At 62.0% G+C, this 21,865-nt stretch overlaps 3 protein-coding genes across 65 annotated transcripts in view; 1 reads left to right on the plus strand and 2 right to left on the minus strand.

Annotated features, from left to right (window-relative positions):
* TSC2 (TSC complex subunit 2) overlaps positions 1 to 3,064 on the minus strand; it is a 30,733-nt gene extending 27,669 nt beyond the window's left edge. For all 50 annotated transcript variants that reach the window (XM_081555486.1, XM_081555484.1, XM_081555483.1 and 47 more), the window contains exons 1-3: positions 2,976 to 3,064; positions 2,286 to 2,447; positions 1,185 to 1,271 (exon numbers count right to left, since the gene is read on the minus strand). Coding sequence is in view for 38 of the 50 variants with exons in the window: in XM_081555473.1 (XP_081411599.1) it covers positions 1,185 to 1,271; positions 2,286 to 2,423 (225 nt within the window). In the remaining 12 variants the exon portion in view is untranslated. The remainder of the gene's footprint in view (positions 1 to 1,184; positions 1,272 to 2,285; positions 2,448 to 2,975) is intronic.
* A 131-nt stretch (positions 3,065 to 3,195) lies between these two features.
* On the plus strand, positions 3,196 to 8,739 carry NTHL1 (nth like DNA glycosylase 1). 7 transcript variants are annotated; one of them, XM_081555490.1, is made up of 7 exons: positions 3,196 to 3,805; positions 3,905 to 4,283; positions 4,376 to 4,614; positions 5,125 to 5,295; positions 6,164 to 6,323; positions 8,337 to 8,442; positions 8,516 to 8,739. In XM_081555490.1, exons 2-7 carry the CDS (start codon positions 4,160 to 4,162, stop codon positions 8,637 to 8,639), a joined length of 924 nt encoding a protein of 307 aa, XP_081411616.1. In that variant the 5' UTR covers positions 3,196 to 3,805; positions 3,905 to 4,159; the 3' UTR covers positions 8,640 to 8,739. The 7 variants fall into 7 exon arrangements, with proteins under 7 accessions (XP_081411616.1, XP_081411613.1, XP_081411614.1 ...); XM_081555487.1 differs by having other exon boundaries at positions 3,196 to 3,336; positions 4,122 to 4,283; positions 5,122 to 5,295; XM_081555488.1 differs by having other exon boundaries at positions 3,196 to 3,336; positions 4,122 to 4,283.
* Positions 8,740 to 9,374: 635 nt separating this feature from the next.
* On the minus strand, positions 9,375 to 20,081 carry NHERF2 (NHERF family PDZ scaffold protein 2). Of its 8 annotated transcripts, none has more exons than XM_081555498.1 (7): positions 19,716 to 20,081; positions 17,190 to 17,390; positions 12,169 to 12,348; positions 11,161 to 11,314; positions 11,040 to 11,083; positions 10,585 to 10,647; positions 9,375 to 10,320 (listed from the first exon to the last, which is right to left on the minus strand). In XM_081555498.1, the coding sequence occupies exons 1-7, from the start codon at positions 19,926 to 19,928 to the stop codon at positions 10,195 to 10,197; spliced, it is 981 nt and encodes a 326-aa protein (XP_081411624.1). In that variant the 5' UTR covers positions 19,929 to 20,081; the 3' UTR covers positions 9,375 to 10,194. The 8 variants fall into 8 exon arrangements, with proteins under 8 accessions (XP_081411624.1, XP_081411622.1, XP_081411621.1 ...); XM_081555496.1 differs by having other exon boundaries at positions 9,375 to 10,353; XM_081555495.1 differs by having other exon boundaries at positions 9,375 to 10,353; positions 10,582 to 10,647.
* Positions 20,082 to 21,865: the final 1,784 nt, after the last annotated feature.

A 21,865-nucleotide genomic window follows, 5' to 3' on the forward strand; every position in this document is an offset into this window, starting at 1 on the left:
CCTCTCACATCACCTTCCTTTCCCCACTTCAGCCAAGGTTTCCAGACCACTCACCCTTTCCTGCGCTCACTCTTCTTAAGAGGGAGACTAAAATGTCTTTTAGATGCAGTCTGACCAACACTCCGACCAATTCCAGACACCCCAGAACCTCCGCTCCTCTCTCCCATTCCCTGCACTTCTCCCAATGCAACCTGAGCCCCTGACTACCCGGGCCTCTGAGGCTGAGCCGCGCGTTCACTAGACGGCACCCCAGCCATGGCTCCCCTCTCTGCACTCACACTGACAACTCTGAGAACTCTGATGCCTATCCTCACATTTATCCCTGGTGAAGTGCAGCCTGCACGTTTCAGATGATCTGCAGAGGACACAGGGGTCACTCTCACCCAAGCAGATATGAACCCGCCAGGTATGAGACCCACATCTAGTCCTGTGTCACTTTCACCAAAGTGGGACGGCAAGGCAAGGGCACAGCCCTTGAGAAACTCTAACAGCAGCGTCCCCCTCTGTCCACAGGACATGGGAAAAAGCCTGGAAGCATCTGTCAGAAATAAACACGCCTACATCTGTGAGGCTGCTTAATACCACCCAAACGTCTCTCCCCAAAAGACAGAGACTGGCGTGCCTGGACTTGTTCTATGTCAAGGTATACTCTCTGCTGAACAAAACAGACATTCCCCTATTGTTCTTTGCTGCAAGTTTGTAATGTGAAAGGACAGTGAGCGTGCATTTCTGTAAGCCACCGCAAAACCTTTCCTGGATCTGCTAAAAGAGCCTAACCCTTTGCTCCCCATCTCCACACGTAACTGGCCTCTCAGGGTTGTGCTCAGGACATTTCCAGAAGCTTCCCTATCACTAAGTGAAAGAAGTCTCTCAGTCGTTTCTGACTCTTTGCAACTCCGTGGACTATACAGTCCATGGCATTCTCCAGGCCAGAATACTGGAGTGGGTAGCCTTTCCCTTCTCCAACGGATCTTCCCAACCCAGGTGTCCCGCATGGCAGGAGGATTCTTTACCAGCTGAGCCACCAGGGAAGCCCTCCCCAGCACTAAAGATTAAATTTCTTAAATGGTGTGCGACAGTTCATTAGCAAAGTCAGCTGTCAGGTCTGCTCCTAGAAAAAGCCAAATCAGGCTCTAGCGCAGCTCACATGAATCTCTCCAGTCACCCACCCGAGACACACCTACCTCTTCGAATTTCTTTGTTCTGGCAACCTCACAGATCTGCCCTATCACCCGGATGCGATTGTTGAGGCCACATTCAACACTCAGCTCCTGGAGAGATAAAGAAGGAAAGGGGGTCCTGGCTCAGGCACCAGGTCTCCTTATCTGCCAATCACAGGGCACTCTAAGAACTGCCCTGTCTTACCAACACTGGTGACCTAGAGCAGACCTCTTGCAACCAGGAATCACCAGTTGACCACTCCCAACTTAAGGGAGCGACAACAAACAACTTTTTTTTCCATAGCTACACTTTTTTTCACTAAAAAAACTCACATATGAAACTCAACATTGTAATGACTTTAAGCTGTATAATTCAGCTTTTAGTATACTCAGCACTTGCAACCAGGTCCACTAATTCCAGTACATTTTCATCACCTCAAAAGGAAGCTTCACTTCCCATCCCTTCCTCCCCCACTCCAAGCCCTGGCAAAGGCTAATCTACTTTGTCTCTATAGATTTGCTTATTCTGGACACTTCATATCTACAGAATCATACATTAACATGAGCCTTTGTGATTGGCTTCTTTCACTTAGGATGTTTTCAAGGTTCATCCATGCTTTTGCATCTTATCAGTGCTTCATTCCTTTTTTTTTTTTTGGCAAATAACAGTCTCTCCATCCTATGGATGTATCTATCACATTTTGCTGCCACCTTCACCAACTGACGAACTTAAAAGCGCAAAAATTCAACATTATTTATGGCCAAAGCACTGAGTAGGCATGTGGTAGGGAGATTCCAACACATGCAAAAGAGTGAAGACTTACTTCTCCCAAGAATTCTCAAGTTATCAGTTATACCTGGGCATAATCCTAATCACCTGTGGAGACTGTGGTGTTCTGGTCACATCTAGTGAAACAGATTTTCTTAACATCAACATCTGAATACTAACTCCAGTGTGCTGGACCAAGTCCCCAAGATCCTGACTTCCTGAATATCCAGAGGAAAAGACGCAACCATCACTACCATGGTGCTGGGGACAGCAGCCCCACAGAACCTGGTGACAGGTCAAACTCAGCCTTCCCTGCACCTCCCATTCAATAGAGAAGACCCAGGCAGCTCACTCACTCGCAGGATTTCCGCGGTGATGATAAACTCAGTCTGTTTGCCCTCTGCAGACCTGGGATTTGGCCGTGGAGTCCCCAGTCCCAACAGAATCTTGAACTTCTCCTTCAAGCCTGAATCTTTGCTTGCTGGCTTAGCCATGCTGGGACGCACCAGAGGACTCCTCTGTGCCGAGAATCAGGCAGAGACATCAGGGACGGCTCTGCCCGCCCGCAAACCCTAGGTTCCCGGTGGGCACGACCTTTATTCCTCCCTCAGCCCCCAGGAGACCTCCACCACAGCCAGGCGGTCCCGGCCAGAAATAAACCCGGGAAGGGCCCGGCCGTCTGCCCGCGCGTCCTGACTCAGTGCGTGCGGTGAGGGAAGGGCCCCGGGGGCGGCCGCCGCGGGGTCCAGGGAGCCCCGTCTGCCGTCTCTCTTCTCCGCGTGTGGGGGAGGACTGTCAGGGGGACGTCAGGAGCAGGGACCATCCCCCCGCACCCTCCATAGACTTAAAGCCAAGGAATGTTTGGAGCTCCAGGGTCAGTCTGAGGTGGGCACGCCCGAGGGCCAAGCGAGACACCGCGGGGTCCGCCCCCGACGCCTCAGCGCGGGGCAGGCCTGGAGGAGCAAGCGTCCCCCGCCGCCCCGTCGGGGCCGGCCACCCCGCGGGCCGAGCCGGCGCCAGCGGTCCAGACGCCGCGAGCCACTCACCACTCGCCCCGCCCGCGGGGCACCGGGCTGTCCCGGGGCGGAGAACCCAGCACACCCCAGGCCCCAGGCCACCGCCGGAAACGCGACCCGCACTTCCGGCCGTGGGAGGGCGCCGAGGGCCGCCGCAGCGCTTGCTGGGAGGCGTAGTCCTGGGCCGCTCTCTGTCTGGACGGCCGGGCAAGGGTCTGGTCACGTGGGAAGGGCGCGGGGGCAGGCGGGAGGTGTAGTCCGCAGGAATCCGCCATGAACGCAGCGGGAGTGAGGATGGTGGTGACCCGCACCCGGAGCCGGGGGACCGGGGCCAGCCTGCAGAGGGGTGGGGAGAAGGCCGCGCCGCTCCAGAGTGGAGAGGCGGCTGCAGGTAGCGCCGCGCCCGAGATGGGGCACAGGATGAGAGGCGGGGAAGGGAACCTGCAAGGGACTGGAGGCTGGGGTCCCAGTCGCACGTGAGGGCTCCGACCCGCGAGGGCTGGTACCCAGCAGCCTTGGGCGAGCTCCTGGGCTGCACGGAGGGGGACAGCGGGGCGGGCCGTGAGTTCCTGCCTTGCCCTCGGTTCCCAGCAGACAGGGGCTGAGTTCGGGCATTCCCACCTCCTCCGCCTACATCTTGTTCAAGAAAGCCCTCCCAGTCCCACTAGCATGCCCTAGGGTACGCCACTTGTGCCAGGCTGACTGCGAGGCGCACTGGCCCTGTCCTGAGAGCTGCTTCCAGCTCAGAGGTCCGGTGCCAGGGACACTCCCAGCCAGATGGTTTCTCCCCGTGCTAGAGGGTGCCTCTGAGAGAAAATGGGAAATGGTGTGACTTTCCTTACTATTTACATCCATACCAGGTACCTACATGTTTCCTTACTTTGGGGGCTTACTTTGGGACTCAGCAATGAGTGAGGATGACAGGGCCCCTGCCCCTTGTCTTGCCTGGATGTCTGCAGGATTGGCCAGAGGAGGATTCACACAGACACCCAAAGTCTCCAGGGGTAGTCCAGACAGACAGGATGACACACTGGGCAGAAGCATGGCAGAGGGGACAGGCACAACGGGCAGGAGCTTTGATGCCAGGACAGTTTGGAGTTCTTCACGAGTAAAGAGGAAAACCAATGAAAGGTTTCCAACAGGAAGTCACGTGACTTAATCCAGATTTTTATTAAGCTCTCTCTGACAGCGTCGAGACTAGAGCGAAAGCTGCCATGGTGGAAGCCATCACTAGCGTCCTCATGTGCAGCAGTGGGCTTGGTCAGAGGGGCAGCGCCATAAGGAAGGCTGACCTGGCCCAGAACACGTGCCATAGAGGCCAGAGAACCCCAGGCTGTAGTAGGTGATGGGTGATGGGTGGTTGTTGAACAAACGATATGGGATGAGATAGCAGGTAGGGCAGCGCCCACACCCAGTGGCACTTTTTGCAGAAGGGAGGAAAAGCTACAGCCCCGTGAAGCATCAGCGGAAGGCACGAAGACTGAGTGTGGCTTACGAGGCCTCAGAAGGTGAGGAAGGCGAGGGGGCCAAGCATTTCCAGGCACCACCCTGGGAGCCTCAGGACTGGCGGCGGCAGCTGGACAACATCCGGACCATGAGGAGTGGGAAGGACGCGCCCGTGGACCAGCTAGGGGCTGAGCACTGCTTTGACCCCAGCGCATCCCCAAAGGTAGGCAGGGACCCATCTGCCGGTGACCTCTTCTGAACAAGACACTCGCTTCCTAGTCTCTAGCAGGGACAGCTGGCACATGAGGGGTGTTGGGTAACATTGGCTCAGAGAGGGAATTCCTTATACTTCACTGGGCCAGAGCCTGGTCCTAAGACCAACCTGATTCCAACCCCAAGTCTGCTACCTTGTGACTTGGGCCTCAGTTTGCTTGTCTGTAAAGTGAACCGCAGTATCCTTTGTGAAGTGATAACAATAACAAGAGTAACCGAGCAGTGTCAAGTGCTGGCGTCGTGCCAGGTGCGGTTCTTTAAGCCTCACAGTGATCTTGCAAAGCAGGTGCAGTTATTTTCTTCCTGAGTGGAAAAACAGACCTAAGCCAGACACCACACACGCCCCCTTGGCCAGGCCCGGAGTGACACGTGGAGATGAGTAAAGGGCTTGGCTGGGGCCTGGCCCACGGTGAGCACCCAGGACCCACCACCATCCTGGTGCCCGTCCCTGTGCAAGCAGGTGCAGAGGTACCAGGTGCTGCTGTCCCTGATGCTCTCCAGCCAGACCAAGGACCAGGTGACAGCGGGCGCCATGCAGCGGCTACGGGCCCGGGGCCTGACGGTGGACAGCATCCTGCAAACGGACGACAGCACGCTGGGCGCACTCATCTATCCCGTGGGCTTCTGGAGGGTGAGCCAGCCTGTGGCCAGCAGGCCTGGGGGCGCTACTGGCTTGCAAAAGGTGTCAAGGAGGCTGAGCAGCTGCAGGGGTGCGGTGAGGGGGGGGATCGCCGGGGCAGGCATCCCTGGCTGTGAGTTCCCTTGGAGCCCCATCCTGCCCTTGCCTCTTTGACCAGCCTACAGGGGGCTGGGTGGTGGGGCCTCAGTCCAGACCCCAGAGCTCCTTGGCCTTTCCTGTTTGCAGCCCACCCCTTCCTTCCTCCTCCACCCCGCCCAGCCGCCTGGCCCTTCCCTTCCTCCCTAAGGCTGCCCACCCACTTAGTCCTTTGTTGACGCAGAGCCTCCCTGGAGTGCACAGCCCTCCCCCTCGGGAGCGGCAGCAGGCCGCCACCAAGTGCTGGGTGGCGGGTAGGCGGGGCTGTTTCCCCTTGGCACTGGCTTGGGCTGCAGTTTGTCAGATGGGTTTTAAATAGCCCTGTCCACTCAGGCCCAGGATGGGAACTGCCCTGCTGGCCTGGCAGCAGGCGGGCGAGCCCCAGTCTCCAGCCTTCCTTCCTGATGGCCCAGGTACTGTGGGCCCAGCTGCTGACATTGACACGGCTGGCCCTTCTTAGCCTGCCTGGTCTCCTGTAGGGAGTGATGGGGCAGGGGGACTCAAACCAGACCCCGCACACTTGTCCTGGGGCCCAGGCAGGTGGGAGGTAGGCCTGCATTGGGCCTCCCTTGGCCTTCCTGCTGCCCTTGGCAAGCAGGTGCTTCTGAGTGTGTCCTGGACCGGTGATGGGTAGCTTTGGGCACCTGGGGGTCTTCTCTACGCCTCGTCCTCCCCAGTCAGGTGATACCCCTGACCTCCAGGGCTCACCCCCACAATCTTTCAGAGCAAGGTGAAGTACATCAAGCAGACCAGTGCAATCCTGCAGCAGCGTTACGATGGGGACATCCCAGCCTCCGTGGCAGAGCTGGTGGCGCTGCCCGGCGTTGGGCCCAAGATGGCACACTTGGCCATGGCGGTGGCCTGGGGCACCGTGTCAGGCATTGGTGAGTGGAGCACACCATGAGACAGGAGTGGCCGGCTCCAGGCTTGCTGGCTGCTGTCGAGATTCCCCACGTCCCCAGCTCAGGCCTCCTCGTTCACAGCTCAGCCCAAAGAGTCAGGAGCAAGGCCGCCCCACCCAGAGATGGGTACTGACGGGAGGAGCTCCTGTTTGCTGAGCACCTGCGGTGTGCTGAGCCCCAGAAGAGGCCCACGGCCGACTCAGGACTGTGCCACATGAGCGAGAGAGACATCAGACAGCTCTCCGCTTGAGGGTAGAAACGCTGACGGGGCGTGCAGGGCACCTTGGGAGCCAGCCTGGTCTGGGGTGTCTGGAGGACTTCCTGAGGAGGTGATAAATCAGCCAAGAGCTGAGTGGCGAGGTGGGCTGGCCAGGCCAAGAGGAGGAAATGCACTCTGGGCAGAAGGAACAGCATCTGCAGAGCCGCGGGGCAGGGGAGAGGTCAGAGCACAAGGGTCTGGGATGAGCGTGGACAGAAGGAAGATGGAACCCCAGGGGTTGGGGGCGGCCCGTCCTGGACTCCTCTTCTGGGTCCTTGTGTTGCATCCTGGCCCTGGAGGAGCGCCGAGTGGAGACAGACCACGGCATCAGGGCAGGCCGGCCTCCTCAGATCTTAGCCCAGCGGGTTGGGGCCTCCGAGGCCTCATGGCACAGGCCCAGTCAGCCTGGGAACCAGGCCTTGACCCATGACCCGTTGTGTGCCCCACCCTGGCGCTTCTCAGGGGCTTGTGCAGAGGAGCCAGGAGAGGCTGTAGGGAATGCCCCAGGGCTCCCGTGGCTGGTAAAGCCTGCCTCTGGGCTGGGGACCCCTTCCCTGCCCTGCCCGCGGGAGGAGCAGGGCTCCGCACCCCCAGCCCCCCAGGCAGGAGCTCAGGAGCCGGGCCAGGCAGAGTCCCCCACCCCCAGTGGGCTCCCGCGGCTGCCAGCCGCTCAGCAGACACTCGAGCTTCTCCTGGTGGCTGTCCTTGGCTGCCCGTGTCCAGGAGCGGGCGGGCGGGCGGGCGGGCGGGTCTGTGGGGGAGGGCCCTCCCTCAGCTGGACCGGCGGAGTGTGGGAACTGTGTGCTTCGTGGTCGTCCGTGGGCCCGGCCAGCTGCAGGGCGACCCTGGTGGGGGTCGGAGCACATACCCCTCCAGTAGCTGGTCACCCTCCCAGCTGGGTGACCCTGGGCGAGGCACTTGGCCTCTCTGAACTGGGCCACAAAGCAGGGGAAGCATTTGCTCCTGTTAGCAGCCCAGAGGTGCAGAGCCCTCCTGGACCAGCCCACCCGGGGCCTCACAGTGCGGTGCAGCCCCGGGTAACTTAAGGGAGCGCTCACCTCCACGTTACAGGGAAAGAAGCCGAGCCTTGGTGACCCCAGGGTGTGCCTTCTCCATTCACCTGCTCTCCCTGAGCCCCCGGGATGCCCGTCACAGCTGTTGGGGGAGAGCTGAGCCTTTTTCCAGGCAGCTAGCAGCAGAGAAGTGAGCTAGTGCAGGAACTCGCTTTCTCGCTTTCTTTTGGGCAGACACAATGGGGGGAGGAGGCAGGGACCGCATCTGGTGAGGGGAGGGGGCCCCACCGAGCAGATGCCCTGGCCAAGCCCCCGGGTGGCCGGTCGGGAGCAGGGGCTGCGGCCCTGTGGACGACAGCTGCTGCTGTCCTGGCCGCGCTTGCCACTCTGTCCCTGACGGTGCAGTGGCACATGCTCTGTGCGGGCCAAGCTGCTGCCATCCAGCCTGGCACCCACAGCCAGTGCCAGGGCAAGGAGGTGCTGCTGCCTGCACCCCGTGTAGAAGGCCAAGACCTCTGGGTCTGGCTTCAGCTCCTGCCCAGCCACAGGCCCAGACAACCCTCTGTCAGGCCTATGCAGTTCTGGGCCCTCCTCAGAAGCTTGGGGGGGGGCAGGGAGGAGCCACAGGGACCCCTCACCCACCCACGTTGAGAGCCAAGGGCAGGCATGGGCATTCTGGCCCGTGAGCCTGCTGAGTGTTCACCCTGCCTCGTTTCCAAGCAGCAGTGGACACACATGTGCATAGAATCGCCAACCGACTCAGGTGGACCAAGAAGGCAACCAGGTCCCCAGAGGAAACCCGCAGAGCCCTGGAGGAGTGGCTGCCCAGGTGTGTGGGGTAGGGTGGGGCGGGGCGGGCTCCCTCCCTCCACACTTCACACTCATGGCTCCCACCCCCACAGGGAACTGTGGAGCGAAATCAACGGCCTGCTGGTGGGCTTCGGCCAGCAGACTTGCCTGCCCGTCCGCCCACGCTGCCAGGCCTGCCTCAACCGGGCCCTGTGCCCAGCTGCACGGGGACCCTGAGGGCCTGGGGCCTCTACCCGGCGCCACTCTGGCCACTGTCTCTCTGTGCCTTTGCTGGGGAGCCGTAGCCTGTTTATAATAAAGCTTGGGGTTGTTTGTAGTTGGGGTCTGGCTGAGTTGTACCAGGGCGGAGGCGGAAGGCAGGCTGGAAAGCACACGCATGAGCTGTGTGTGAGCTGTGTGCACACCCATGCTCACATGTATCTGGAACAGGGCGGCCTGGGAGGCTGGGATGGGGACGTGACGATCTGGGCTGCGTGCAGGGCCGGGGGCGGGGGGTCATGGGAGCCAGCTGCAGCCAGCTGTCTGGACGCCCGCAGGGGACGCAGCTGCCTCCCTCGGCAGCTGGCTAGGGACCTGGGAACACGCCCCCTCCTGAACTTGTGCCCCGAGAGCCCAGCCCTGCCTCAAGCCCCCACCCCCAGTATTTACACAGCCACCTGGTCTCACCGACGCCAGCAGGCCCAGGCAGGCCCACATAGGGCAGAGGCCTGACCCGCGTGCTCCTGCAGGCGGCCGGGGCCCAGTCTGGAGACAGGAGGGCAGGGCTCAGAGGTACAGGGGGACCCAGTGCGCTGGGAGGGGCCAGGCAGATGGATCTGGGGAGTGGAGGCTTAGGAAGGGGGCTGTGTGCCTCAGCTGAGTCTTGGGGCGCCGCGGACTGCCGCCTCCCTGCCTGGACCATGGCCCCCCCAGCCCCTGACACGCAGGCTCAGGAAGGACAGCCAGCCAGTGTCCAAGGAAGGCCTGTTTATTCTGAGGGCGCGCATGCGCTATGGCTTGTAGGGCAGACAGCGATGTCGGTCGGTGGGTCGGGATCTGGGCAGAGGGAAGGCAGATCGGGGTTCCTCCAGGGAGGCTCCCGGCAGGGGCCAAGCCCGGAGCCTGGGATCCTTCCTGGGGGCTGCCCTGCAGGGACGAGGGGCCTGTCCAGAGGTGCCCTCCTCAGGGGCACGGGCCTCCATCCTCAGACCGCCCACCCCAGGATGGGACAGAGGGCAGCTCCCACAGCCCCTGCCCTGAAGCCTGCGAGCCCCCAGCCCAGTCCCTGGGGCTCCCACTTGGGATGGCTGCTGCTGAGGGGGTGAGGGGGGAAATGGTGTGCAGAGAAAGGTTTGTTTTATTGCAAGTATTTAGAGAGCACGTCCTGAGGGGGTGGGGGCAGGGCTCTGCTATTAAGTGGAAACATATGTGGAGCTAGAGCTCTTTCTGGAAAAAAAAAAAAGCCAAAACACAAATTCCTGTAAGTCAGCAGGCCCAGGCAGTCAGCACAGCGGCCAGCCCGTGGGTCACCGCCGCCCCTCCCCCCTTTATCCCCCTGCCCCTCACTGTCTCCCTGGGTCTCTCACATCTCAGGGGCTCCCTCTGCCCATTTTGCGGCCACACTCCCCTAGCACCCCGCGGGTGGGGAGCAGGACAGGGGCTCACTGGGGCAGCTTAGGGGGGAAGGATGCCCCCTCCAGCCCACCAGGGCGTGGGGAGCTCTGGGCAGTCCGAAGGGAAGGGCGAGGCCCAGGCCCTTGGGGAGGAGCCGGTGGGAAGCAGGCAGGGGGGCTCAGAAATTGCTGAAGATCTCGCGCTTCCGGTTCCAGTCCATCTGTGGTGCCCGCTTGTTGACCCTTGTGGCTCTTGCCTTCTCCTTGGCCTCGGCTGCCGTGGGGCTCAGGTGAAGGCCGCTCTCCTGAAAAGGGTCTCGCTTCCACATGCTGCCGTCCTAGGGGTGGACACGGTGGGCGGATGGCCAGTGAGCCCTGGACCCCAGCCCCCAGGCAGGTGGCCCTTCCCAGGGAGCTCGCGCCAGAGGCCACCTGGCAGCAGGCCCAGGAGGGCTTCCTAGAGGCAGCGGCCTCACGGCCCAGGCTGACAGCTCCACAGATGCCCGCCCCTGAGGCCTCAGGCCCCCCAGTGTGAGCTGCAGCACTGGAGGTGGAGGGGCACCCACTACCTCAGTGTCCTTGTCTAAGCCGGGCAGGTCACTTCGGGATGAGCACACGGAGCCACCATTGAGCTGGGAAACCAAGGGTAAGGTGTGGCTTCAGGGGCCCACTCAGGAGACTCTGTGCACACCCAAGTGCACACATAGACACACGTGTGCACACATAGACACACGTGTGCACACACAAGTGCACACGCCAGAGCTGCATTTACTTCTGGATCTGGCAGTGGCACTGACCCTCTACTGCAACTTGGAGGTGCCCAAGTGCCCTGTGGGGTGGGGTGTGGCTGAGCCCAGACAGGACCCAAGGGGCCTTAAAGCTGGGAGTGACAGGGCCGGGCTCAGTCTCAACAACCACGCGACACCAGGACTGAGGTCTTGGGAGGGGCTCTGTCAGGCCTGGGGATGCCCAGGGGTGCCCCTGTGGTACCCCACACCCACCTTGTCCACTCCCACCCTCTCACCTGGGTCGAGCTGGTCCCGTTGGTGACCGGCAATGGCAGCGGACCTGTGGGGACAGTGTGTAACTGACCACTCGGCCCCCAATGCTTCACCCCAGCCCTGGGCCCCAGGGCAGCCACCCACCTTCCACATGCTCCTCGGTGGGTGTGACCCGCAGCCGCTTGAAGTGTTCATCCGTCTCAGGGTCCACAACCAGCAGCTGGGCCTCGTCTTCCCGCGCCTTGATGCTGGCGACCACCTCCGCATGGCGCAGCCCCTCCACATTCTGCCCATTCACCTGCCGCCAGCACGGGGTCAGTGCTGCCTGGGGGCAGGTCCCCACCAGCCCCCCAAGCCACCTGGCCAGGTGTGGCATCAAATATTCATCAGCACCGTCACCAGCCACAGCAGCAAGAGGAGCACCAGCTCAGGTTCCTGGAAACTCCCTCCTGCAGAGGACCCGGGGCCCAGACACACAGACGTGGATAGATAACACACGGACACACCTACAGGCACGCAGGTATAGACACACACACAGATAGATACACACGGGGACACAGGCCCATAGGCACACACACACACAGATAGATACATATGGACACACCTATAGACATGCAGGTGCAGACACAGATACACAGGGACACACCTACAGGCACGCAGGTGCAGACACAGAGATACACAGGGACACATACAGGCGAACAGGCGCGTGCGCACACAGACATGAACACAACTACAGGCATGCAGGTGCAGACACACAGATAGATACCCAGGGACACATACAGGCCCACAGGCGCACACAGACAGATAGATACACACAGACACACCTACAGGCACGCAGGTGCAGCCACACAGATACACAGGCCCACAGGTGTACACACACACACAAATAGACACGGACATACCTACAGGCATGCAGGTGCAGACACACACACACAGAGATAGATGATACACACGGACACACAGCACGCAGACACAGACACACATGGGATGTGGGCCCAGACATATATACACACGAACACGGACACACAGGCACATAGGCATACACACACACGGAAGGACACAGGCACAGACACACAGGCACGCACAGCAGGACACAGGTGCAGCCGTGTACACACGGGGCAGCCCGCTCCCTGCAGCCCCAGTGGCGGGTACCTCTATGAGTCGGTCCTGGGCACGGAGGCCAGAGTGGGCAGCAGGGGAGCCGGGGTCCACCGAGCGGATATACTGTCCAGGCCGGGACTTGTCGCTGTGCAGGTTAAACCCGTAGCCCTGGGGGCCCTTCCGCAGGTGGCAGAGCCTTGGGCGCAGCTCCCTCAGGGGCCCATTGGCATCCTGCAGGCATCAGGGACACCGGTGAGGTTCCAGCTCTGACCTCCTCCTACCTGAAAGATGCTGACCAGGGAGGCCTCCAGCCCATGCCCACCCCACCCCCCGCTGGTTGCCAAGGCAGCACTTGGCCTCATACCCTCCCCTGATGGCAGCCCTGCCTTCAGAGACCAGTCCTGGGGCGTGGGGGGCGTAGGCCACCTGAGATGACCCAACTTTGGGATCTTGGACAAAGCCTTAGTTTCCACACCCCCAATGGACCTGTGATGGGATCAAAGGCCTTACGGCGGGGTTGGGAGAATCCACTGGGTCAAGGCTAGGAGGGAGCAGGCGAGGTGAGCTTCCCCGCTTCTCCATTCCAGGAGGGCAGCCCCACCTGTTGTTTACACCCACACCCCTAGTGTGGGGCTGCTGGGGTAGGGCTCCAGCTTTGTTTACACTCCCACAGGTCTCCCTGGGGCTGGTGGCATCAGCTGTGGCTGTGTTTGCCTTCACATTCCAGAGCAGCTGGAGCGGCCCCCACCCCCACAGGCTGGAGCCCAGTGGGCGAGCAGAGAGGCCTGCCTCCCACCTGCCCCTCCAGCCCCGGGGGCTCCTGGTGCCCTGAGGGTGCCCACCCACACCCCAGGGCCCTGCCTCCGTTTACCTCTGGCATCCTGCAGTAGGGCTCTGGACCAGGGGGTGCAGGGGGGCCGAGCAGGCGGGGGCCAGACCCCAGGACCCCCACCCCACCGGGGCCTGAGGCAGTGACCAGCGCTGAGTGGCCAGTGGCCGAAGCGCTCGGTCTAACATAGTGGCTGGAGGGAGCGGGCGGCCAGCAGCTCAGGTTTCCCCAGCGCTTGGGGCTCAAGTGTGTGCAGGTGAGACTCTGCGGGGCGGGGGGTGCTCACTGGGGCCTGGCCTTCCACTTCCCTGTGTGTGGCCAGGGATGCTGGGCCAGGCGGGGGACCACACTTGGGAGGGCCAGCCTCCAGGCCTCCAAGCTCACCCCAAATCTGGCCACCCTACTGTGGAACCAAGAGTGCCCTTCCTTACAGGGTGGTACCTCGCCCCAGCATCTGGGCCTCCCTACCGGTGGGGAACACCTTCCGGTTCAGCCTGGGCCCCTCCTCCAGGCGCCCGTCCCTGATCCCCAAAGTGTGCCCCCCAGGAACCCGGGCTGCAGGCCACCATCTGCCCCAGAAATTCCAGGGGCTGGGGCTGCTGCTCCTCCATCCTCCAGAGGATCGGCCGGAAAGACACCCCGGTTCTCCAGGACCTCAGACTGGTCCCTCTCCAAACACAGCTGCAAGCACAGATGTGTGGCTCTGAGGCGACTCTCAGGCTCGGGCTGTCAGACCACAGGTTCCAAGGCTGGCCAGGGCTGTGCGGGACCATGGATGTGTGACACGACCACACCTGGTAGGTGGACGCGGGCCCAGATGGCGGAGGCACCTCACATGGCCACAGAGACCAGACATCCAAACACAAGCTCGCAAACAGGCTCCACAGACCCCTGCGGTGACCCATGGTGTAAGAGACAGCCCTCGGCATTGGGCCCTGGGGCTCTTCCCACGCCCTCCACAATGGTTCCAGGCTGAGGCCTCTCAAGGCCCCCAAACAGGAAGCAGGACTAGGGTGCATCCAGGGCCATGAGGCTGGACTGAATGCAGTCGCTTCCGGTTCGAGACCATACTGGCCATCTCCCTGCCTCGACCCAGGACAGCCGTCTCCCGCCACTAACATCTGGCCCACACCTCTCGCATTAGGATCAAGGTCCAAGGAGCGCCAGACTCGGCGCTGGACCCTTGGGCTGGGGAGCTGCAGTGGCAGGGGAATGAGGCCAGTGGCCTGGAGACCCAGCTGGAGGCCCCGGGGAGGCCCAGCGCAGCAGGGCGGGAGGAGGTACAGGCTGGCCCAGCGCATTGCTCACATTCCTCGCTCCAGCCTGGCTCAGAGCTCTTCCTGCCACCTCCCAGCTGGGCCCTTGGGCTTCCAGGGGCTTCCAAGCCCCAGTCTCAATCAGGCTGCCCCAGAGCTGGACAAGCACTCAACTCCCAGTCCTGCCTGTGACCAGTCAAAGAGGCTGGCATAAGGGTAACTCTTGGAGCCAGGCTCTACACCCCCCATATGGTGACTCACCAGCCCGGGCAGAGAAAGGCTCCCATTGTTGCTCGGGGTCCAGCCTGCTCACACCAGGGTGCCTAGGGTCCCCTCTGCCAAGCCTGGGTGCCAGAGACTTTAGCTGGGTGCTGGTGACCTCACTGCCCACCCCGCCCCCAACCCGCCTGACCTGCACAAGCCCCCGAGACAGGCTCTGTGGAGGGGCTCCCGGGGCCGGGGCGGATGGCGTGGCATTCCCAGAGCGGGCCATGGGAGTTGGGACAGAAGCGTCGGGCAGGGCGTCCAGCTGGAGTGGCCTGAGCTCTCGGGCCAGCACGGGCTGCCACCCCATTTATCCACCTCCCACTGCAGCCCAGGCTCCCCAGGGACGGGTGGGGACACGGGACTGAGTCACTTTGGGGAACAGGGTGGTGACTGAGTCCCCCTCCCCTGCTCAGGCTCCAGCCCGGCGCCCCCCCACCAGCCAGGTTTCCGTCCCAAGAAAGGAAGGAAGGAAACTGCTGGGAGGCCCTGCCCTGCTCCCAGGACCCAGGGCTGGGGAGGCCAGGAGGCCAAGGAAGGGACCCTGGCCACCAAACAAGAGGCAGTCCTGCTGCAGCTCGTGGGGGGCAGGGAACAGGAACCAGGGAGCCCCAAAAGCCTGCCTGTAGGCCCTGCACGCCCTGCAGGGCCCTGTCCCCTCACTTCCCTGAAGGCCTCCAGACCTGGCTGTGAGGGGAGGTGCGCCCGGGGTCTGTCACACCCCCACGGCTGGCACCGCCGGCTGCCCCATCTCTGATGGAGGTGGGCCCCTATCACCGCCGTCAAGATCAGCTGCAGTGCAGCTGCAGCCACCCCAGTGCAGCCCGAAGCGGGGCTGAGTCACCACTGACAGCCCTGACAGCCTCCCACAGGGAGGGCCGGCCACACCAGCATCCCCCTGCCCCACCTCCCGCACCCCTGCACAGGATGGGAGGAAACTGAGGCTGTGAGAGCCAGAGGGGTCCTCCCTCCCACAGGGCAAACCACCATCTTGGTCCTGCAAGCCGCGCCATCTCTCCCGAGTTCTCTGATCCCTCTGCCATCGAGGCCCCACCAGGGCAGCCCTGTATACGAGCATCGTCCACGCAGGATCCCTGACGACCCACGGGGGCAGAAGTTAAGCCTGGTTTGTGGACATCGCAGAGCCTCCGCCCCGCCCCTCCTTGGCTCTGAACTAAGCCAATTAAATCACAGCTCGCTGGTTGGGGGGCTGGGAGAGTGGAAACAGAGAGACCCTGTCCTCAGGGACTCCCCTGACCTGGGGCCCCATCCCCAGGCCAGCCCCCACCACGGAGGGACCTGCCAGACGGGCCCCACTTTTTCCTCTAAAAATACACCCAGCGGAAGACCCCTCCTAGGGCTTCCTGCAGCCCCCAGAGCCTGAAATAGTGGAGGGGGAAGGTCCCACCCAAGGACAAGGCGCCTCGCCATCCTCCAGATAAGGCCTGAGGGCAGCTTTTTCCACAGGAAGGTGAACTCAGCCATTTGTGTCTAAGTCAATGGACAAACGCCCAAGGGGAGGGGCACTTCCTCCTGGGGGTGAGGTGCCCTGGAAAGGAGGGAGGCTCCAGCTCTTAGGTGAGGGGGGTGCTCAGCCAGCATCCTGTCCCAGGGCTCCCCTGAAACCACAAATCTGACCCTTAAACCCCTACTGTGGCCTTCAGTGGTCCCAGGGCAAAGTCCAGACTCTAGGACTTGGCACTGTGGCCCTAACCACCCCCCTAGCCTGCCCTCAGGCCACAGAGAACAAAAAGGTGGCAGGGGTTCCTGCCCATGCCTATGCCCAGGCTCCCCCTTTCCCCCCACCGGGAATGCCCTTCCCCCAGGGGAATCCCGAAGCCCCACAGCACCCAGGTCACAGGCCCAGCAGCTTGCCAGGGAGACAGCTGGGCAAGGGCAAGTGTCAGGGCCTCCTGGACACCCAGAAACTGCCCTAGGCCAGTGGTTCTCAAAGTGGGGTCTGGGGAACCCCTTGGCTTGAATCTTCCTTTAAGAGCTTTTTTTTTCTTTTAAAAATAAAAGGAGGTAGCAGGACATGAAAGCAGTACCATGGGGCTTCCAGGAGGTCTGGACAAGCAGGCTCAGGAGAGCTCTAGGTGCTGCCCCGACAGGGCCATCCCCTCCAGGCCTGGCTGCCCAGCAAGAGGCACAACTGGGCCGCCCCCACACCTCCCCCCCAGCTCCTTCCCAGCCGACTTTTCCAATCCGAAGCAGGTAGCGAGCAAGGGCAGGTGCTCCAGCCACCACAGAGCACCACCGAGCTGAGGACCCCGCCTGGAGAGTCTTCTCAGTCCTACAGAGGAGGGCCAGCCCCCTCCACAGCCGACACAGCATAAGCAGGCTCCTCATATGGACGGACGAACAGACAGCCAACACAGGCACAGAGCTGAGCATGCTCAGATCTGGGACACCCCAGCAGCCCCTCCCCAGGTCCCTCAGCCCCTAGGCCAGGGAGGGGGCGGCTCATCAGAGTGACCTGTCCTTCCTGGGACAGCAGCTCTGATGAGCATCCCAGGGGAGAGGGCCCAGATGGGGGCAGGGGACCAAGGCCAGGCTGCTGGACCCCATGGGCTGAGAGCACGGGCTGAGGGCAGAAAGAGTGGCTCCAAGTAGCCAAGTGGGTTGTGAGCAGGGGCGGAGAAGGGGCCCAGAGGGGCAGCAGAGCACCAGACGGTGGTGTGGGATGAGGCCAGGGTGGTCCCTGTGAGTAGAGCCCTCCGTACCTCCTGGGCGGCCTTGGGGCCGAGGCTGCCCGCTCGCGCCCAGTCTGGCTTTGGCTCCCAGGGGTCGTGGGCAGGCGGCAGCCCCCGCCGGGCCATCTCCTCGGTGCAGGTCAGCTGCCGCCGGTGGAGCTCCTCATCCGTCTCCTTGTCCACCACCAGCAGCTGCGTCTGACCCTCCACAGCCTTGATCCTCTGCACCACCTGGGATAGGCGGGTGTGGAACGGGTCACGGCTGGCACTCTAGGCAGCACAAGGGCAGCAGCCCCACCCTGGGCTGGCCCAAGGTGGCAGGCAGGCTGCGAGCCTGCTAGGGCAGGGGTGGGCGGCTGGACCGAGAGGCCTGCCGGCCCCACCCCCCACCCCCGGCTCCAGCAGCTCCCTCCCTCTTTTCCCGGGGCTGCAGACACAAGGGCCCAGGCTGCAAGGGCCCGGGAAGTGATAACAACGGTGTTCAGCTGGGCTTCAGATTTTCAGTCTGTGCGTGTGTGCATGTGCATGGCCTGCGGCCTGCAGCCTTCTAGTTCAAGGTGTCTCTAGGTCTGGGTTTGAAGGGGAGAAGTGACTCCCTGCGTCCCAGGCTTGGGGTCTCCGTCTTTCCAGGAGTGGAACACGGTATAAATTTCTGCCTCTAGGCCTTCTGTTCTCTTCCAGACCACGATCTTGAACCTGTTCCTGCTGGACCTGCAGGGAGACCATCTGGGGTCCTGTGGCAAGGCACCTACTCGGGTGCATACCCACAACCTGGAAAGCGGGATTCAGAGGCCGTAGGCAGAGGTGGGCAGGGGAGGTGTGGTTACGCAGTGTTTGTGAAGTGTCTAGAGCATGTGCAAGACCATACCTGCCAGTATGTGCCTGCAGGAGGGCAGTGCCCACTGGGCATTGGTGTAGGGAGGGCAACACCCGACCCCTCCCCAAGGCCTCAGGAGGGACCGGTGGGGCCCAGTAGATGCTGTCAAAAGAGGAGGATCTGAACCAGGCTCGTCTTTGCCCCAGCCGTCCTCTGCACCTGTCTCTCCCCATCACCCCCAGAGTCACAGGAACCCTGGACCCTGATGTTTCCTGACTGTGGGACCCAGACGAGTCACCCGGTATCTCTAAGCATCAGTTTTCTCATCTGTAAAATGGGAACCGGAACTGTACCTTCTCCCTGCCAAGACAGTAGGAAGGTCTCACAGGGTCCTGTGTATGAGGCTCCTAGAGACCAGCACCCCAGGAGGCCTGGGACAAGCAAGCTTCGCTCTTGGGGCAAATGTGGCGACAACTATTAAACAGAGGCCAGGCCCGGGCTTCAGCCAGGCCCTCCCCATGGCCTGTCCGTCCAAGCTCTCGGCCCTGACCCTTACCCTCCTTCAGCAAACAGTCCATCCGGCTGACACTCTGAGTAAAAGACAGAAGGACAGCTGACAGAGGGAAACACAAAACCTCCAAGGGTAGAAGCAAAGGGCAGCCCCCAGCCCAACCAAGAGCCAGTTTATGAATCTCAAGGCCCAGGGCTGGTCCCACAAAAGGTGTGGTGAGGGACACAGAGGACCCTAAGTAGAAGGGGTGGAAGAAGACTAGTCTCAAGCCATGTGAGTCCCTGGTCAGTGGGAGATGGACACCCCCTGGGGGTTAGAACCTACAGAGAACTTCCTTCTGGCCTTTATCTTCCACTGCAAGAGGCAGGGGGCTGCGACCTGTGATCCCAACCAGGCCGCCCAGCAGCCTCTGAGGACAGAAATGTCCTCAGCGGCAACTCCCACCAGGATCCAGACACCCTGGGCCAGGACACACACGGAAGGATACACACAGCCCAGTCTGCAGACACACAGCTAGGACACACATACACACAGCCACACATAGGAGGATACACGCACATACATTACCCAGTTCACACACCTCCAGGCAGGCAGAGCTGTACACACACACTTACACACACACACACACACATCTAGGGGTACAAACCTGTATACTCACGTGCACACAGTCCAGCACACACACTCACTCAACTGATGTAAGCACACACAGGTGTGCCCTCACTGTGACATCCACAGCAGGTACACTCGAGGGCCCCGCAGATTCACAGACATACCCAGTTGGGTACACACGCACATATATACATGCTGATAGAAAATCACCAGGGTGCCCAGGCTCAAGGAGACCCCCGAGGTGCCAGCTCCTCAACACACTGCCCTGCGGCCAGAACAAGACCAAGAGGGAAGAGCAGGACTGAGACCCGGAGGAGCCGCAGTGCGGGCCCCTCCCTTGCCAGGATCCACCCCTCTCAGTGCAGGACCGACCGGGGTGGAGGAGGCTCGGAAGGAGGCCGGCTGCCGCGGCCTCGGGAGCCACGTCCCTCACCTCTCCACGGGAGCCCACAGAAGCCCTTGTGCGATCCCCTCCTGCCTCGGAGAAGGGACGGAGGCCTGGGCGCAGGCAGCGCTGAGCCCGGTGGTGACCGGCGCGCGGGGCAGGGACGCGCTCTGGGGCTGCGGGGTGGGGGCTCGCGTTGGGTCTGCGGGCCGGTGGCGGAGCAGAGACACCCACCTGGTGGTGCGTCTCGCCCTCCACGTTGACGCCGTTGACCTCGACCAGCCGGTCTCCGGCGCGCAGCGCGGCCGCCTCGGCCGGGGAACCGGGCTCCACGCGCCGGATGAACTGCCCGCGGCGGCCCTTCTCCCCGTGCAGGTGGAAGCCGTAGCCGTGCTCGCCGCGCACCAGGCGGCACAGGCGCGGCCGCAGCGGCTCCGGTGCGGCCATGGCGCCCGCTGCCCACCTGCCGGCCAAGGGCTGGCCACGGCGCTCACGCGCGTCGCAGGGCGGGCAGGGGCGCGGGGGCCGGCGCAGGGCCGGCGCGGAGGCGGCGGCGTCGCTGAGGACCGGGTGGCGGCCTCGGAGGCTCCCGCTTGGCTCGGCTCTGTCGCCTCCGGTTCGGGCTCGGGCTCTGGCTGCGGCACCGCCCCCGCGCCCGCCCCTTCTCCGCCCCCTGCGCCCTGCCGCCCCCGCCCCGGGTCCAAGCCACCCTGGCTATTCCCCTGCCTCGGGCCCAGCCAGCCCAGGGAGGCCGGGAGGGAGACTGCAGGACCTGGGAACCCAGGAATCACCACGACCCCTATGTCAAGCCCCCATTCTGGGCAGCCTCCTTAGCTCCAGAGCCTTTGCTTCCTATGCCAGTAACACTGGGTGAGTGCTAAGTCGATTCAGTCGTGTCCAACTCTTTGCGACCCCATGGACTGTAGCCCGCCAGGCTTTTCTGTCCATGGGATTTCCCAGGCAAGAATACTGGAGTGGATTGCCATTTTCTTCTCCAGGGGATCGTCCCAACCCAGGGATCGAACCCTTATCTCGTGTCTGCTGCATTGGCGGGTGAGTTCTTTACCACCAGCACCACACTATTGAGCACCTACTAAATGAACAGCACAGGAATAGAGGCAGGCCCCTGAGGTGGGAGAAGGGGTGGAGAAAGGGTCCTTAGGCTGAAGGACCCCCACCCAGGAGCCACAGGGTAAGAACAAGGGCCAGGGCTCTGCCCACCCTCCTTGGGAAGCCCCCTCCCCTCTCCCATGCCCCGTTCCTCTCTATCAGGATCTCTCCCGTACCCAGCACGGAGTGCCAGGACGGTCCTGGAGGCAAAAAGAGGGCATTGAAACTGACCAGGCAGCAGCCCCTCCCTATATCCTGGAGGCCAGCTGAGTGATTTCCTGGCCCTCCCTAGGAGTGTCTGTGCCTATCTGTGCTATGCTGGACCAGTAAACATTCCCCCCCACCAGCCCCTCCCTCTACCAGGACCCTCATTCCTGTCCCTGCCCACCCCAGGCCTGGTGGGTGACTGCAGAGGGTGAAGGAATGACATGCACTTGTCTGGCTGGAAGGAAGGGGTCTTTGTCCCCCTCCTCTCGACCTGGGATAAAATGTGCTGACAGCTTGGGTGCCAGCTAGACCCTTTGAGTCTCCCCTCCTGCCCCCAAGCCCTTCCTCCCTTCCCCTCCCTCCACCTCCCCCAGAATGAATGCCCCCTTCTCCCAACCGATGGACAACTGTTTATTCTTCGTGTGTCTCTCTGAGTACATGCTATCTGGAACAACCCTCGAGGGCTCAGGCCATTTTACAGGAAACAGGTCTGGAGAAGGAAGAGACCCATGCAGGGTTCGGGGGCACGGGGTGCGATTCCAAGCCCACACTCTTCAGCTTTCTCAGTCACCCATATAGGAAGCCAGCTGAGCTGCAGGCTCACCCTCAACCTGCCCCAACCAGCCCTGCTCAGCGCCCTGCACCTACCTGGTCCCCAGGGGACAGACACAACCAGCCCAGACAGTTCCCCATGATGGGACAAGCAGGCTCGCTCAGGCCCAGTCCATGCCACTCCTTCTTCCCTCGCCAGTGCCCTCAGCCTGGGCTCCTCGCCCTGGCCAAGCACGACCCACTGCTAGGCAGTCTCCTGGGCCACAGCCCCTTGGGTGTCCACACCCGAGCGGCTGCCCCTAAAAGCCACTTAGGCTGCAGCAGCAAGGCTGCTCCCCCACCCCCACCTCTGAGTTCCTTGCTCATGCTGCTATAGGCTCCTGCCTGACTAGCCACCTCCATCTGTCCATCTCTCTGTCCACAGGCTGCCTGTCTGGCCTTTGACTGGCCTCCCTGGACCCAACCTGGTACCACTGTGCCTGGAACCTGTGAGGATGAGTATGGACAATGGGGGT

Source organism: Giraffa tippelskirchi, chromosome 13, assembly GCF_054371585.1.
Source record: "Giraffa tippelskirchi isolate mGirTip1 chromosome 13, T2T-mGirTip1v1.2.pri, whole genome shotgun sequence".
Lineage (NCBI taxonomy): Eukaryota > Metazoa > Chordata > Mammalia > Artiodactyla > Giraffidae > Giraffa > Giraffa tippelskirchi.